Raw genomic sequence first — 13,791 nt, 5'->3', positions numbered from 1 at the left:
AACATGAAGCATGTGCATTACTGAATTGGGGCCTAAAGGAGACCTCATCCTCCTGAGAAGTGATGGGAGGAAAATCCGCGCTGAAAAGTTTGGAGCATGCTTTGGGAAGAAATGTTTCCCATTAAAAACAACCCTATATATACAGCTTGAAAATTGCCCACGATCTGCCTAAACTAAGCACCAAAAACACAGGGTAGGTATTATTGTAACATTGTGAGCTCCTCCTCTCAAGCTAGTTTACATGGGTTAGCTTCAGTGCAGTTAGTCCGGATTCGGAGGCGCCAGCTAACAATCAGACCTCCTGTGCTTACACTGCTCTTCTGCAGGGTTTTATCTGTATAATGTTCTGCACAGAGACTTGGGCCGTAGCAGCTACACGAGTGGGCTCGTGGGTTCCCCTCCGACAGGCTAGAGGCTGCAACTTGCCCTCTGCATTCTCCAGAGAGGGGAGGAGGAGATTCTCTGCCGTGTACCACCCACCCTTCCTCCCATCCCCTCCCCCACATTTCAGATCTCATGGGGGGGGGGGCGGTGAACTGCCTGCGGTTGCTTTGCTGCCCCTAAAACTGTGCGCCTAAGTGCGTGAACCAGCCCTGGGAAGGGGGGATCTGACGTCAAGCCCCAGAGGTGGTTTCCAGCCGGAGCTGTCAGGCAGCGTGTCAGGTATTAAAGACCCATCCACCAGCCCCAGACCCCTCCTCTTTAAAAGCCTCCGCAGGCTACACAAAGGGAGAGGGGGGCAGCTCTCCTCCCCGAGCCAGGAGCGCCCGTCAGCTGCGCGGACTCCCCTCCTGCCCGGAGCTGGACTGAACCCGGGAGGGGACATGAAACCGACCAGGAAAAGTAAGTCTGGGAAGTTTGGGAGCTGCGTGTCTTTCGGGCAAACTTTGTGCCTGGCGAAGCGTGGCTTGCCCATCGGGCTCCCACGTACTGGGGGGGGGGGGGCAGCGTCTCCCCTCCATCCTCGTGGTTTGGAGGAAGCCGCCAAACTCTGCAGAAACTCCTGCATCGCCCTGAAAAGAAAAGGCACCGGGGGGAGAGGAGGGGGAAAAATACCTTCAAAGCACTGAACTATGGAGAGCGGGGGGGGGGGGTCTTTTGTTTGATCACACTTCTTGCAACATTTCAGGAGGACCAGCAAACCCGACCGCGTGCCTCCCCCTGAATGAATGATCCGCTTGCACAGCACCCCCCTCCCCCCAGGAAAAAAAACCAGGGTCTTTTTTCCTCTTTGCTGATTTTTACCCCCTCTGGATCTCCAAATCTCTCGCCCCAGACCCGTCTTAACTCAGCAATCCATGTTTGCGGGGAATTTTTGTTGTTTGCTGAGCTTGTAAAGTGACAGCTGGGGGGGGGGGGGGGGGGGGGGGGGGGGGGGGGGGGTGGGGGGGGGGTGGGGGGGGGGGAACCGCGCAAGTTCCTGTTTCTTTTGGAACAAAGAGAACTCTGTCTAGGCATCTGTCACTCCGGGAGAGAGACAGAGAAACTTTCTCTGTCTCTCTCTGCCTCGCCCTCCGAGCTCTGCTCCCCTCTGGGCGTGATTTTTTGTTTGTTTGGGGGGGATCCCCTTTTTTCACCCCGGGAGGGGTGCAGCTGGACCCGGCGGAGCCCCTCCCCATGCCATGGAAGGGCCGAGGAGAAAGAGAAGGAGGTCTGGGGGTAAGATCGCAGATGTAACAGGCAGAAAACATGGAGTCCCAGTTTGTTTTGTGTGTGTGAGAGAGGCAGGGATTTAAAGAAAGGGGGAATTCCCCCCTCCCCCGCCTTGCACCGGGATTCAACCCGCAACTTTCCAAACTATCCAGCCCCCTCCCCACACCCAGATCTGGGGGGACGTTTAAAAACTCAGGTTTTGAAGAAGAAGAAAAAAAAGGGGGGGGGAGGATTGATTTTGCTTTGACTTTTTTTTGTCTCTTACCAAGAGGGGGAACTTTACTTGGGACACGTGATTTCTCCTTTTTGTGCGTGTCTCTCTTTTGAATCCAAGCGGAGTAGAGAAGTTTTTCGGGGGGTGGAGGGGTCTCGCTGGTTGGGAGCTGGTGTGTCCACTCGAACTCCCTTTGTGCTGGGACGCGGCCCCTAGCCGCTGGCTGGAGAAGATGTTGAACTTTTGAAAACCCGGCTTTGCAGAGTGTTTGGGGTTTTGCATGGAAGGGGTGGGGAAAACTTAGATCAAACCAACGTGTTTTAAATCTGCGGATGATATTAACCCCCCTCCCCCCGGGTGTTTGGGATTTCTCCTTGGGATGGGTCGCACTTCTCCTGGGCAGCTGGTGGTGGGGGCAGCTCAGGGCCAAAGGGAAACAGCAGCACCTCCTCCATCCCTGCTCAGTCACAGAGTGCCTTGAAGCGGAGCACAACAGAGCGCCTCTCTGTCTCTCACGTAGCCAGCAGCTCCCCCTGATCCCTGGGCCACTCAGGGCTGCATGCAGGAGCCGGACAGGGATCCATTTGCTTTTTTAATTAGGGAGACAGCTTTGCCATTTTCTCCTCTTGAAGGGAGGAAGGGGCTTGCATTTCAATGGACTTGAATCTGCTTTGTTGTGTGCGTGCTGGGGAGCAGAGACAAGCGCCGAGGTTTTGAATGCCATCTTCAGACCAACTCTGCCACATGGCCGGGAAGGGTAATGAACTAACTGTAGGAACTTAAGCGAATTTGAATTTTGCCCATTGGGTTGTGGTGGGGCTTTTGTATCAATTAACGAAGATGTCTGCAGCTGCATGGGGGAGGGGGAAGGGAGAGTAGTAAATGAGCTTGGAGACTTGTGTGTGTGTAAAGTAAACCAAGCAATAACTTCCAGTGGTCTCATGTCTGCGCTCTGCAGAGGATTAACACGTTCAGGGGGTGCCACTGGGCTTCTGTAAACACTTTGCAGGGTAGACAGAGGGGGTTAGATACTCAAAATCTTACCTCGAAGTATATGCAAGATCAAAGGGTATTTCTTCTAACTGCTGTCACAACTTTGAATTGTAAGGCTGACTAACACGAGTTTGGTACATTCCTTGGAGTCCGGACACTCATCATGCATGGTTGGCTTTGTGTTGTTTTCTTAAAGTGGCCAGTGCTGGGCCCTGATCCTGCAAAAGTTTACAGGTGTGCTTAACCCCACACACTGAGTTGTCCCAGGGGAATAGGAGTGTTAGGCCCATGCTTCGCTTTAAGCATGTGAAATCTGCAGGATCAGGGCCTTGGGGGCTAAAGTTAGGCATCTGAACAAATGACTTGTTGCTCAGAGGTATAGATCACCCTGCAGCTTCTGTTTATTTCACATTTTGGCCTATAAGGGGTGAGGGGAGGGGGAATACAAGGCAATAAACCTCTCTGTGCCTTTGAGTCGTTGTTTGGGGTCTGCATGGGACTAGGATGAACATGATGGTTTCATCTTGATCTTTGGGATTCTGCCCAAAACAGGGCTCAGCTGAGGGACTGCTTGGTAACTGAACCCCTTTGCATCAGGCCAGTCACAAAATGGAATGCGGCGTAACCTGTGCTTTGTTTTGTTTTCACTCCGCTAGGCTTTAACCAGGAGCGGTCTGCAGGCAGCTCCACCATGTCAGACAGCGACCTCGGAGAAGATGATGGGACTGCCTCTCTGGACCTGTTGCAGTCGAACAAGAGAAAAAGAAGGGGGAACCTCCCGAAGGAATCGGTGAAGATCCTCCGAGACTGGCTCTATGAGCATAGGTTCAATGCATATCCATCTGAGCAAGAGAAACTCAGTCTGTCTGGACAGACCAACCTCTCTGTGCTGCAGGTGAGAACGTCTCTTGACCTTTCCTATCCCCCCAAGAGGATGTATTTCTGGTGACTGGAGGGGGTTAAGTTAAATGCATGGCACAGGGGGGATTGGGACCTGGCCCTGCCTAATAATATTTGGCAGAAAACTGCTTTGCACTTGTATTGTGCAAGGAGAACTCATTTGAAGATCTCCAAGAACATTGCAGACTGTAATGTTTTAAACATGGGACAGGTTGTAGGTATTAGGGGGCCCATTTTACAGAAGTAAACTGAGGCAGAGAGGTTAAGCAGCAAAGCTATTTTTACATATACAGCACCTTTCCTCCTGAAAGACCCCAGAGTGCTCCATAACCCCAACATCTGCAGCCCAGTTCTGGGGCAGCAGAGTGCAACCACAATGCAAAACTGTAAGGCGGGCGGGGTTGGCCTTTTGGACTGGGTGTAACCTCTACTCTTACAAAAATTGCATTGAGGTCTTTATTCCTATTTGTTTATAAGTCTTTCTAGCCAGTGCTACTGGACCATTGCTCTCATGAGTGCTAAGTGAAAGGGCAGATGCTGCTACCTGTACTCCTATCAAATAGTGCCTTTGAAAAATTGGTGGATTTGCTAGAGGAGACAGATGAAATGTGATTAGACTTTGGGGGGGGGGGGGGAAGTCAGGTGAAATGTGATTAGACTTTAGTTGCAGCAGCAGCTCGGCTGAAGTGTTGTGCAGTGACACCCGCTCACACCTGGTCTGAATCTGAACCCACTCCATTAGAAGAGGACGCAGCACAGCTGGGGAGTTACTGTGGGCAGAGTGCTACTCCAGAGACTCAGATATCAGAAGTACTTGTGGCACCTTAGAGACTAACACATTTATTAGAGCATAAGCTTTCGTGGGCTACAGCCTACTTCTTTGGATGCCCACGAAAGCTTATGCTCTAATAAATGTGTTAGTCTCTAAGGTGCCACAAGTACTCCTGTTCTTTTTGCGGATACAGACTAACACGGCTGCTACTCTGAAACCAGATATCAGAATGAGTGTGATGGTTTCATCCCAGTAACCTAGTCTGGGGAAACTGGCATGGGGAGCAGCAGCATCCCAGAGCAATTCTCCGTCCATCTGTGCATGGCTGGAAGATTACAATGCCTCCTTTTGAATGTGGGCTGTGTCATGGGGACCCATGTCTTGGTCATCCCCGCAGGGTCACTGCGGAGTGATCCACGTGAGGCACATCTGAAGGCAAACGTTGGCTAGTGCAGGAGGAGGCTGGGGCATTAATGCCTGTTCTGCACTGATTTCTCAGTCATTTTGGGGTGCAGTTCAAGGTGCTGTTTGACTGGGTCCCTCTCAGTTCCCTGTCTCCCTCTGTGATATGATGGCAATTGAGATCAGCTAAGGCATGCCGACTGCCAATCCCCACACTTGGATCATAGGATTCTCCCCCTCCCCCCATCCCATCTAACAGAGCTAAAGCCCGTTGCTGGGTGATATTTAAGCGCATTCAGGACTGGCATGTCCCAGCATCATGAGTATTCTCCGGACTGTGCCACTCTGAGAGACTTTCTTCTTCATGCCCCCTGGAAGGCTTGATTTGTGCATTCTGTGGCAAACCATAGTGGAGGGGGCATTCTGCAGGGTGAGTTTGAGCGCTGCTAGGTTGTGGGATGTGGCCACTCCAGCCCTGTTGGTTTGGACTCTCTAGGGATGTCCTGACAGCATCCAGATCAGCAGGGTCTGGGTGGTGAGAGGCTTTGGGAAGGGTCACTCTGTGCTGGGGCAGAGGCTGAGCCGGCTGCAGCTCCCGTATGCCAGGCCTAGAGAGGCTGGCCTGTGCTGCAACCAGTGGTGGGGGCAGGCACCCTCCCCTCCTTACCTGTGCTGCAGGATGAGCAACAGAATACAGGACATTTTGACATGTGAAGCTGCCTATCCCCCATCTAATTATTCTGGGGAACACCATGTGGCCCCCCCTGCTGGGGACTCTATTCTGCATGTTCTTTTGGGCTCTTTATATTTGGGATGAGTTCTGGGGCCACCCACGTCTATGCCTAAGTGCAACAGAGCAGCACAAGGACTTGCTTTTCGATAGCTAATCTCCAAACACAGATTCCAAAGCATTTAAAAACGTAGCCTTATGTTGGGATTCCTTCATCTACCACTGAAATGCTGCCCCCTCTGAGGTGGAATATGGCAGCTGTCTAACAGAGGAGAGCAATGCTGCATAACCCTGTAGGACAAAGAGAGAAGAAACCAAAGGATGGTGATGGGTGTTTATTTCTTGTAATGTGGACAGAGTGCAAGTCCCCCAGGAGGAATCTGGTCAGGGTGCTGCCTGCAATATCCCAACTCTGGTGAAAAGTGCTGGGGATCTTTAATGACAGCAAGTGATGATTAACTGTGATTTTTTTTTTTTTTTTTGCATAGCATTTTAAAGATGGCATCTCCAGTAGCACGGGGCTCCTTGGAGCCAGTGTACTGGTGCTGGCTTAGAGGAAAAATGCCACCTACCAAATAGCCCCCACTCCTGTAGTGCTGTGGTTTTCCTTCAGTGGCTCCCAGCTACTTGCCGGTCAGGCCTGACCCTGCTTAAGTGGGAGATCAGAAGCCAGGATTATGCTGTTATGCTCTGTCTTGCTGCTGTCCCTATAAAGACTCAGCTAATATTATTTGTTTTCTGTCTCACTTATAACTTGCTGGTGAACAGAACCTGGAAGTTCAAGGTTCTCAAGTCTTAAAGGTGATTTATTATTGTTTGGCTTTTTTATTATTTAAAAACTGAAAGGCCAGATTTTTCAAATAAACCAAGTGCCAGTTATCACCTATTTTCAGGGCACAGTCACGTGCCTGGATGTCCTCACTGTACATTTGGATGTGCACAGTAACCTGCTTTGCGCATGCACTTGTGATTATTGTGTATGCAGCTTCTGCACAACACTTGGATAATCTGGCCATGTATTTTGTTACAGCTGACTGACCCCCCCCCTCGCAGCAGGGCAGACATACACTCAGCATGTGACTCTCTCTGAACTTCTCTTCCCTTTCATTTTTGGGAACCCTGCAGCTGCTCCGATGATGCTAGAGAGCCCATGGAGCTGGCTCGGGGTGCTTGGGCCAGTGGCTATCGTTTTCTCATGCAGACAAAGTTGATAAGTTTGGGATGTAGGAATAATAATACAAAGGGTATTAAATAGTGCATAAGTGCCCCAAAGCAGTGCCTTGTGTACTAACATTGTCACTTCCACTGACTCTTCTCTCCCCCCCCCCATGTCCCTTCCATGGCGGGGGGGGGGGGAGCTCTGAGGTAGCCCCCCCCCGTCACATCGTGGTGTGATGGTGTCACAGTAAAATTGCCCCCCCACGGGGTAAGCAGATTGGTAACAAAAATCTGTCACAATGGCAGTGACTCACGGTGTGGGGAGGATCTGAGCAAACCTCTCTCTTTGCAGTCACAGAGAAAAGGGAATGTACTGAGCCCTGAATGCACCCCGGAGGTGGCATTGGAGGTTCAGACTTGACATTTCCATTTGAACTGCTGCCAGTCGCCCAGGCTCTTAGAGTCTCTTAAAAATCAGGGTTAAGTACCAGCCACCACCCAGTCCAGTGCATGTGATTATATATTTCTGTCCACCATCTCTCAGAGCGGGGGCCAGTGGCTGGCAGACAAGGAATGTGAGAGCAGCAGTGCTTGGTCTCCAGGGAAACCAGGAAGCCATGTATCTCTTAACTTTTTGCAAAGTAGATAAGACTGTTGTGCCTGGTCCCAGGAAACCTGCAGATTCAACAAAAGCTTTGTTGCCTGTGAGTTTGAAATTGACTTAACACCCCCCACCGGCTCCTTCCTTACCCATCCCCCAAACAAACAAACAAATCTAGAGGAACCCAACAGGCCTACTCTGTAGAAGTGTGTGTACACACACACACACACACACACACCCCCCATCCATCCATAATGGGGTCTGATTCTGAAAGGTGCTGAGCACCTGTAACTCCCAGGGACTTCAGTGGGAGCTGTTGCTTGGTAGTTTGAAGTGCTGAAACAGTCGGTGATTGCTGAGCTCCCACCTCTCTATGTGCTGTAATGGTGAATCACAAAAGAACGGGCGCTAGGGAAAACACTGGCCTTACTTAAAAATAAGCTGGGGGTTACCTTTAAAGGGGAACGGGGTAGTTAAGGTTGGCCCCTGCATTAGCTGGTTAGTTACAAAACCTACTGGATACTAATGCTCTCTTAAAGTGTGTTTTGTCTAATCCAAGCCATGCTGTATGGTGTGAATCCAGGCACACAACAGCCTTGTGCTAGTGTCCAACACACAGAGAGCAGCTGACTAGAAACAGAACATAACCACTCTAATTACCTTGTTAAGGGCCAGCTCCCCAGCCGCTGTGACTCAGCAGAGCCCCAGTGATTTCAGAAGTGGTGTAGATTGACATCAGCTGAGGATCTGACCCTAATTTGTTACCTGGAATTATCCTGGTAAAGCAGAGAGAAAATTCCCCTCTCTAGTGACATGTATAAAGGAAAACAAACAAGATGAATGGTACAAAGTCCATAGGTTTTTTTAAAGGCTTTTTCTGTTGAATACTCTACATCATTGCTTATAGCCTTTAAAAAGTATGGGTGTTCAATGATGGGTCCCAGTCCTGCTATGACTTAAGTGGGAGCAGGGGATAGGACAGGGCTTATGATTTTTCTGACAGTGCCTCTTTAAGAAAACTAGAATCTAGAGACACTCTGATCCTTGAAGTCTTCCATGTGCAGAACTTCAGAGAGAGCTCTTACACAGCTTGCAAGATTAGGGCCTGTGGGACATGAAATAGTGACTTTTGTAAGGGTGTCAGATACAAACTATTGCCTGAAAGTCTAAAAAAAAATACAAAGCTGTTGATAATAGTGATCCAAGTTGCAGTAACTTTTCTGTCCTCGGGGAATATTTTGCACAGCTGTTGATTTGGAAGAGATCAGTCACTTTGTCTGCTTCATACTCTTCTAATTGCTTTCTATGTAGAACAGTGATTTTCATCTAGCTTTTTATTGGTTTTAGATGTTGATATACATTGCAGAGCAAATTGAATAAATGGCAGCTGCATTTCCAAGGGGCTTGCAGACATCTACCCACAGAGCCTTGCTCAGTTAGTGCACATATTTTTTTTTTTTTGAACGCTCCTTTGAGAGTTTGACCATAATTCTGCTAGTTGGCAAAATAAATGGTGATATGTTAGTACCACTTTTATAGTGCACTGCAGTATTAATTAGATCAAGGGTGGAAAGGGCTATCTTTCTGTAAAGAAATGGGAGCCCTTAATATCAAACACATCTTTACTACTTCTCCTTAGCTGTAGAGTTGGTGTGCATTTCACCCCAGAGATGGCCATATTTCAGTGGGGGTGTGTGTGTGAGTGAAATGATTCCTACATATATACATTTTGAGAAGTGTGCTGGGATGAAAGGCATCGTATAAATAGACTTGGCAGAATTCAAGTTTTATGGATAATATCGGTTTGTTTTTAAGAACTCTGATCTATTTAAATCTTCACAACTATGGGAAATATGGGGAGGGGGCAGACAATTATTTATTGACTGTAGATATTGAAATTGAAAAAGTTAAAGCTTTATAACTGTTAAAAGCCACATTGTCAACATTGTATTAACAGGCGAGGCTTGGCTTGTGATTGCCCTAACAGCAGTCATGTGGAGGAGTGTCTCTTCCATGCCTGAGTGTTGCTGACCTGCGTCCATGCGGGCAAGAATGTTACACTAATCTGCCTGTGTTTAGCAAAGCCCTTGCATTACGTGAAGGAAATCTGTCTCCGGATCAGGGATGTATGGGCCTATTGAGCTAGAGTGAGTCTTCTGGCACGAGTTGGCCCTGTACAAAATGCTGCATCCTCTACTTCCAATCCATCCTCCTGATCGGATCTGGAGCAAGGAAAGCATGTTAGGAATCTTGGAAGACTCCCTTTCAGCTTTGCCCTGGGTTGGCTGGGCAGTGCGTCAGAGTAGGAGACATGTTCAGGTGACAAGGGCACATCTGGCCTTTTGAGCCAAACCAGTTGGACTTTACTGCCCCCCTCCTCCTGCTTATTTTGACGAGGAACATACAGGAAAACTTGTGCATTCTGATTACTGCAGTGAGTGTGGTTCTCCCAGAATAGTTCAAATGACCTTGTTCTTACAGGTTTCAGAATGACATGGTTTGCTAAGGGCCAATTGGCATGGATGGCAAAGCTCTCATTGGCTTTGGGAGTAGGACTGGACCTTTGAGCCTCTCCCCACAGCGGCCCAGAGCCGTGTTAGCTGCAGCCATCCTGAACCACCCTTTATTAGCAGGGCTCTAGCTTTGTCTGAGGCAGGGCTACAAGTGTTATAATGGTGTCCTGAATCCCTGCTGTAGAGTTACTGACGGGGGTTAGTCTGCAGCACGGCCTATATCAAAGTTTACCATGAGCCAGAGTGTAACACGGTCCGGGGTGGGGGGAGGGGAAGGGGGAACGGACCCTAAATCCCTGCCCCTGAGGCAGCGGAGTAACAGCACAAAGTAGCACAGCCTCCCCTCTGCCAGGCCAGCTGTGCATGGAGCTGGCCCAGGCCCCAAAGTGGGCTATGCTGGCCAGGAAACAGGTGAATCAGCTCCCCTGAGCAGCCTGGGCCCCCCTGGAGCACTTGCTCCATCTCAGACCTGCCTGGGCCATCAGCAACTCGAAGGGAAGGAGGGCAGATGGCAGCAGCTCAGCCTGCCCTCCCTCAGGGTGGTGCTGAAGGGAAGCTTACGCCTCTCTGCTTGACTTGGGGCAAGTGAAGACTAGAGAGGTGTCATTGCTCAGGCCGGAGGGCAGCCACGTCCCTGTCATGGCTGAGGACTCTGCTGTTCTCTTTCCCTCCTCAAGGAGGCGTTCTTAATCCGCCTGACTCCATGGTGCCTTGGCCTCTCCTCCACGGCGATCTGACTGAGCTGTAATTTGTCTCCCCAGATCTGTAACTGGTTCATCAACGCCCGGCGGCGGCTCCTCCCCGACATGCTGCGCAAGGACGGCAAGGACCCCAACCAGTTCACCATCTCTCGCCGAGGGGGCAAGACCGCAGATGTGGCCCTGCCCCGTGGGGCCACCACGGGCTCTGGGGTGCTGGTGATGCCTCCTGTGGCTCCCGCTACGGCGGCTGCCACTGCCACCCCCAAGGTGCTGTCCATGTCAGTCTGCCCGCAGGTGATCTGCCACCCCGCGCAGCCACTGGCCAGCAGCCTGACAGTGGTGAGCACCCACGGGGCTGAGCAGGAGAAGCAGCCCCCCTTCCCCCGGATGGAGCTGGACCCCCACCCCAAGCCTCAGCTGAGCACAACAAGCAGCACCATGGCGCTGTTGGCCAGGACGGACGCGGCCAGCCCCACCAACGGACTCTTTAACACCCCACCCCCCACGCCGCCCGAGCTCTTCGGAGAGGACTTCAGCAGCTTCCAGCTGCTGGTGGAAGTGGCGCTGCAGAAGGCGGCCGAGCTGGAATCGCAGCGGCAGAATGGGCAGCTGCCCCCATTATGGCACACAGAGCCCCAGGCTGCCCCAGTCTCCAAATAACCTGCTCTGTGCCGGCTCCAGCTGGGTCTGCCCACCCTTCCTGTCTTCTAGGGCTCTGTTGGGTTTGGCGTCTGCCAGCTGAAGGTGGTGGGGGGGCTTTTTGTTTTTGTTTTTTGTTGTTTTACTGTGTTTCTCGGCAGTGAAGGTCCTCATCCCAGATGTTACACATCCTTCTCCCACCAGGAGGGGACCCAAGGAGCCTGACCGCATTCGGACCTCCACAAAGCAGCCCTTGTGGACTGCAGCATCTTCATCTGGAGGGACACGTGACCCTTTTCATTGTCACGATGTTCGGAAGCTGTCAAGTATCCCTCGCACCTTTGATTGCACCCTGGGTTTCTTATATCGTGCTGGAGACATCGCCTCTCTTCAGGTGCCCAAAGGAGGTAGGCCTGGCTCCTTGGAAGGATCTTAGTGGCTGTTGTGAGGAGAGAGCTTTGTAGCTGGCTTGACCTCTTACTAGATGACTATTTTGCTGTGTAAGACTCTGGAAAAACCTGCTGACTTTATGGGAGAAAAACAAATGAAGTGTCCAGCCAAAACTGCATCTAAAGGGGTTGAGAAACCTTCCGGGTTTTGAACACCTGAGGAGGAAAAGACTTTTCCCCTAAACCTCTCTGGGCCACCTCTTTGTTTTGCCTTGTATATATTTTGTGAAGGGAGAGTTTAGCCGCAGAGCCTTGAGCGGCCCTGGAGAGCCTGTGGAAAGGCAAAGATCAAACTAACTGGAAAACTTAAATCTGTGGCTTTTTTTTTTTTTCCATTGAAAGAAACAAAACCCCCTAATGTTGTTGTTGTTGCCGCCAGTAAAATCTCTGAGGTGCTGTTCAGCAATCTTTTCTGCTGAAAACATTTCTTGATAGATTGTGACATTTTTCTTTTCCCCTTTTGTAAACACTTCACCATTTCCCTGTTCCTCTTGCGTTCCTGCTGAAGACGTGCACCTCATATCATGGAAGGGAGAGAGGAATGTACAGATGTCCTGGGAGGATACCGACCAAGAGCAGAAGAAAGGGCATTTCAGTGGGGGAGTTGGGAGCAGGGTTGGAGATTAATCTTGACTGTGAAATAACTTGTTTTTTTTTGTTGTTGTTGTTGTTGTTGTTTTTTATACCCTCTTTCCAGCAGAAGAGGGAATCTTTGTGGGCATGGACTGCCTGCTTGTTCTCTTGCTGTTGTAACATTTTCGGCCTGCATGAGGCATTCCCTGGAAAGCAGAGTCTTGGTTAAGCTAGTGATGTGCTAACAACAAACTGCCTATGAAACACATGCTGGCTGGAATCTCCAAACCCTTGCTTTCATCATGCTGAATGTAGTTCCTGCCACACTGGTGGAGCAATGGTGACCTCTCGTGGCCAGCTGGCTTATTGCGCAGAGCAGGGTCTCTTGTGCACTTTGAGCCTGCAATCTCTCTGTGGCCACAACAAAAGCAAAACAAAAAACCTATGTAGCCCTGTGAATAGTCTGAGTTGCCAATGGGAGTCTAGGGTTGGGGGAGGGTGGCGTGGGCCACAACTGCACGTGGAGCAGTTATGAATCCAAATAGCTGTGAGTTACAGGCTGTGCACCTTTCATTTGAATAGTAACTCTTGGAGCCTGCAGAAATGGGAACAACATGGGTTGAATGAACATCCCCATGTTTAATATTGCTGTTTCACTGTAAATGTAAGTTAAATAGCGATATATACATACCTATATATCTATCTTGAGAAACACTAATCCTAGGTTGTTAGCCTAATTATTATGTTGCATGAATAGTGATATTAATGTCAGCAGGATACAATGGTGCTCATGCGGATGGGGACTTGTGGGCAGTGGAGGGGGAGCAGTGCATTGTGGGATTTGGGGCTGTGAAGGGAAAAGTGGTGGCTTATCGGGGAATCCCCCCCCCTCCTTTTTTTAAATAACCTTTTGCTTAGAGCAAAATGGGCCCATGAGAAGGAGCAATGCAACTTGTAGCAGTTGGGAGAAATCCCTTCCCATGTCCCGTAGATGAGTCAAGAGATCTGACTTCCTGTTGCACTGTGTGCGGTCCTTAACACCAGTGCACAGTGGGTATAAGATATTCCCATACTGGTTTGATTAGTGTCTCTCACCCGCTGTGTGCTGGTACAAAGGACCACACAGGGTGCAAGACAGGGAAAGCACCCTGACTATGTCCTGACCGATTCCTTTCCTAGGGGAGGTAATGCTGCAGAGCACCAGACAGCTGCCTGGCCTGGGGTTTCTATTCATAGTGATGTTCCCTGCAGAGCTGTGTGGCTTTTTTTTTTTTTTTTTTCTTTTTTTTTTTTTTTTTTGGGAAGGGACAACAATGATCAATTTAGGCTTTTTTTGTCTCTCTTCTACTCCCCCCTCCCAGTCCCATCTATTTCTGGATGGAGGATGTGAACCTGGCTTTGCTCGCTACCTCCTGGCCATCCTAGAAGGGACAGGCCTAACCATTGGCTTCTTGGGGAGTGGAGAGTTCTCACCTTCTTGTTTTCCTTCCTCT

General features: G+C 50.1%; 1 protein-coding gene across 3 annotated transcripts; it reads left to right on the top strand.

Moving 5' to 3' along the window:
- Window positions 1-701: 701 nt before the first annotated feature.
- On the top strand, window positions 702-12,088 carry TGIF2 (TGFB induced factor homeobox 2). Of its 3 annotated transcripts, none has more exons than XM_024195341.3 (3): window positions 702-843; window positions 3,517-3,755; window positions 10,698-12,088. In XM_024195341.3, the coding sequence occupies exons 1-3, from the start codon at window positions 825-827 to the stop codon at window positions 11,295-11,297; spliced, it is 858 nt and encodes a 285-aa protein (XP_024051109.1). In that variant the 5' UTR covers window positions 702-824; the 3' UTR covers window positions 11,298-12,088. The 3 variants fall into 3 exon arrangements, with proteins under 3 accessions (XP_024051109.1, XP_024051108.1, XP_024051107.1); XM_024195340.3 differs by lacking the exon at window positions 702-843 and adding an exon at window positions 1,519-1,659; XM_024195339.3 differs by lacking the exon at window positions 702-843 and adding an exon at window positions 2,522-2,624.
- Window positions 12,089-13,791: the final 1,703 nt, after the last annotated feature.

This window comes from Terrapene carolina, unplaced genomic scaffold, assembly GCF_002925995.2.
Source record: "Terrapene carolina triunguis isolate 2854851 unplaced genomic scaffold, T_m_triunguis-2.0 Scaffold233, whole genome shotgun sequence".
NCBI classification, from domain to species: Eukaryota; Metazoa; Chordata; order Testudines; family Emydidae; genus Terrapene; species Terrapene triunguis.
The sequence above is the reverse complement of the archived record's forward strand: the minus strand, read 5'-3'. Positions and strand labels throughout refer to the sequence as shown.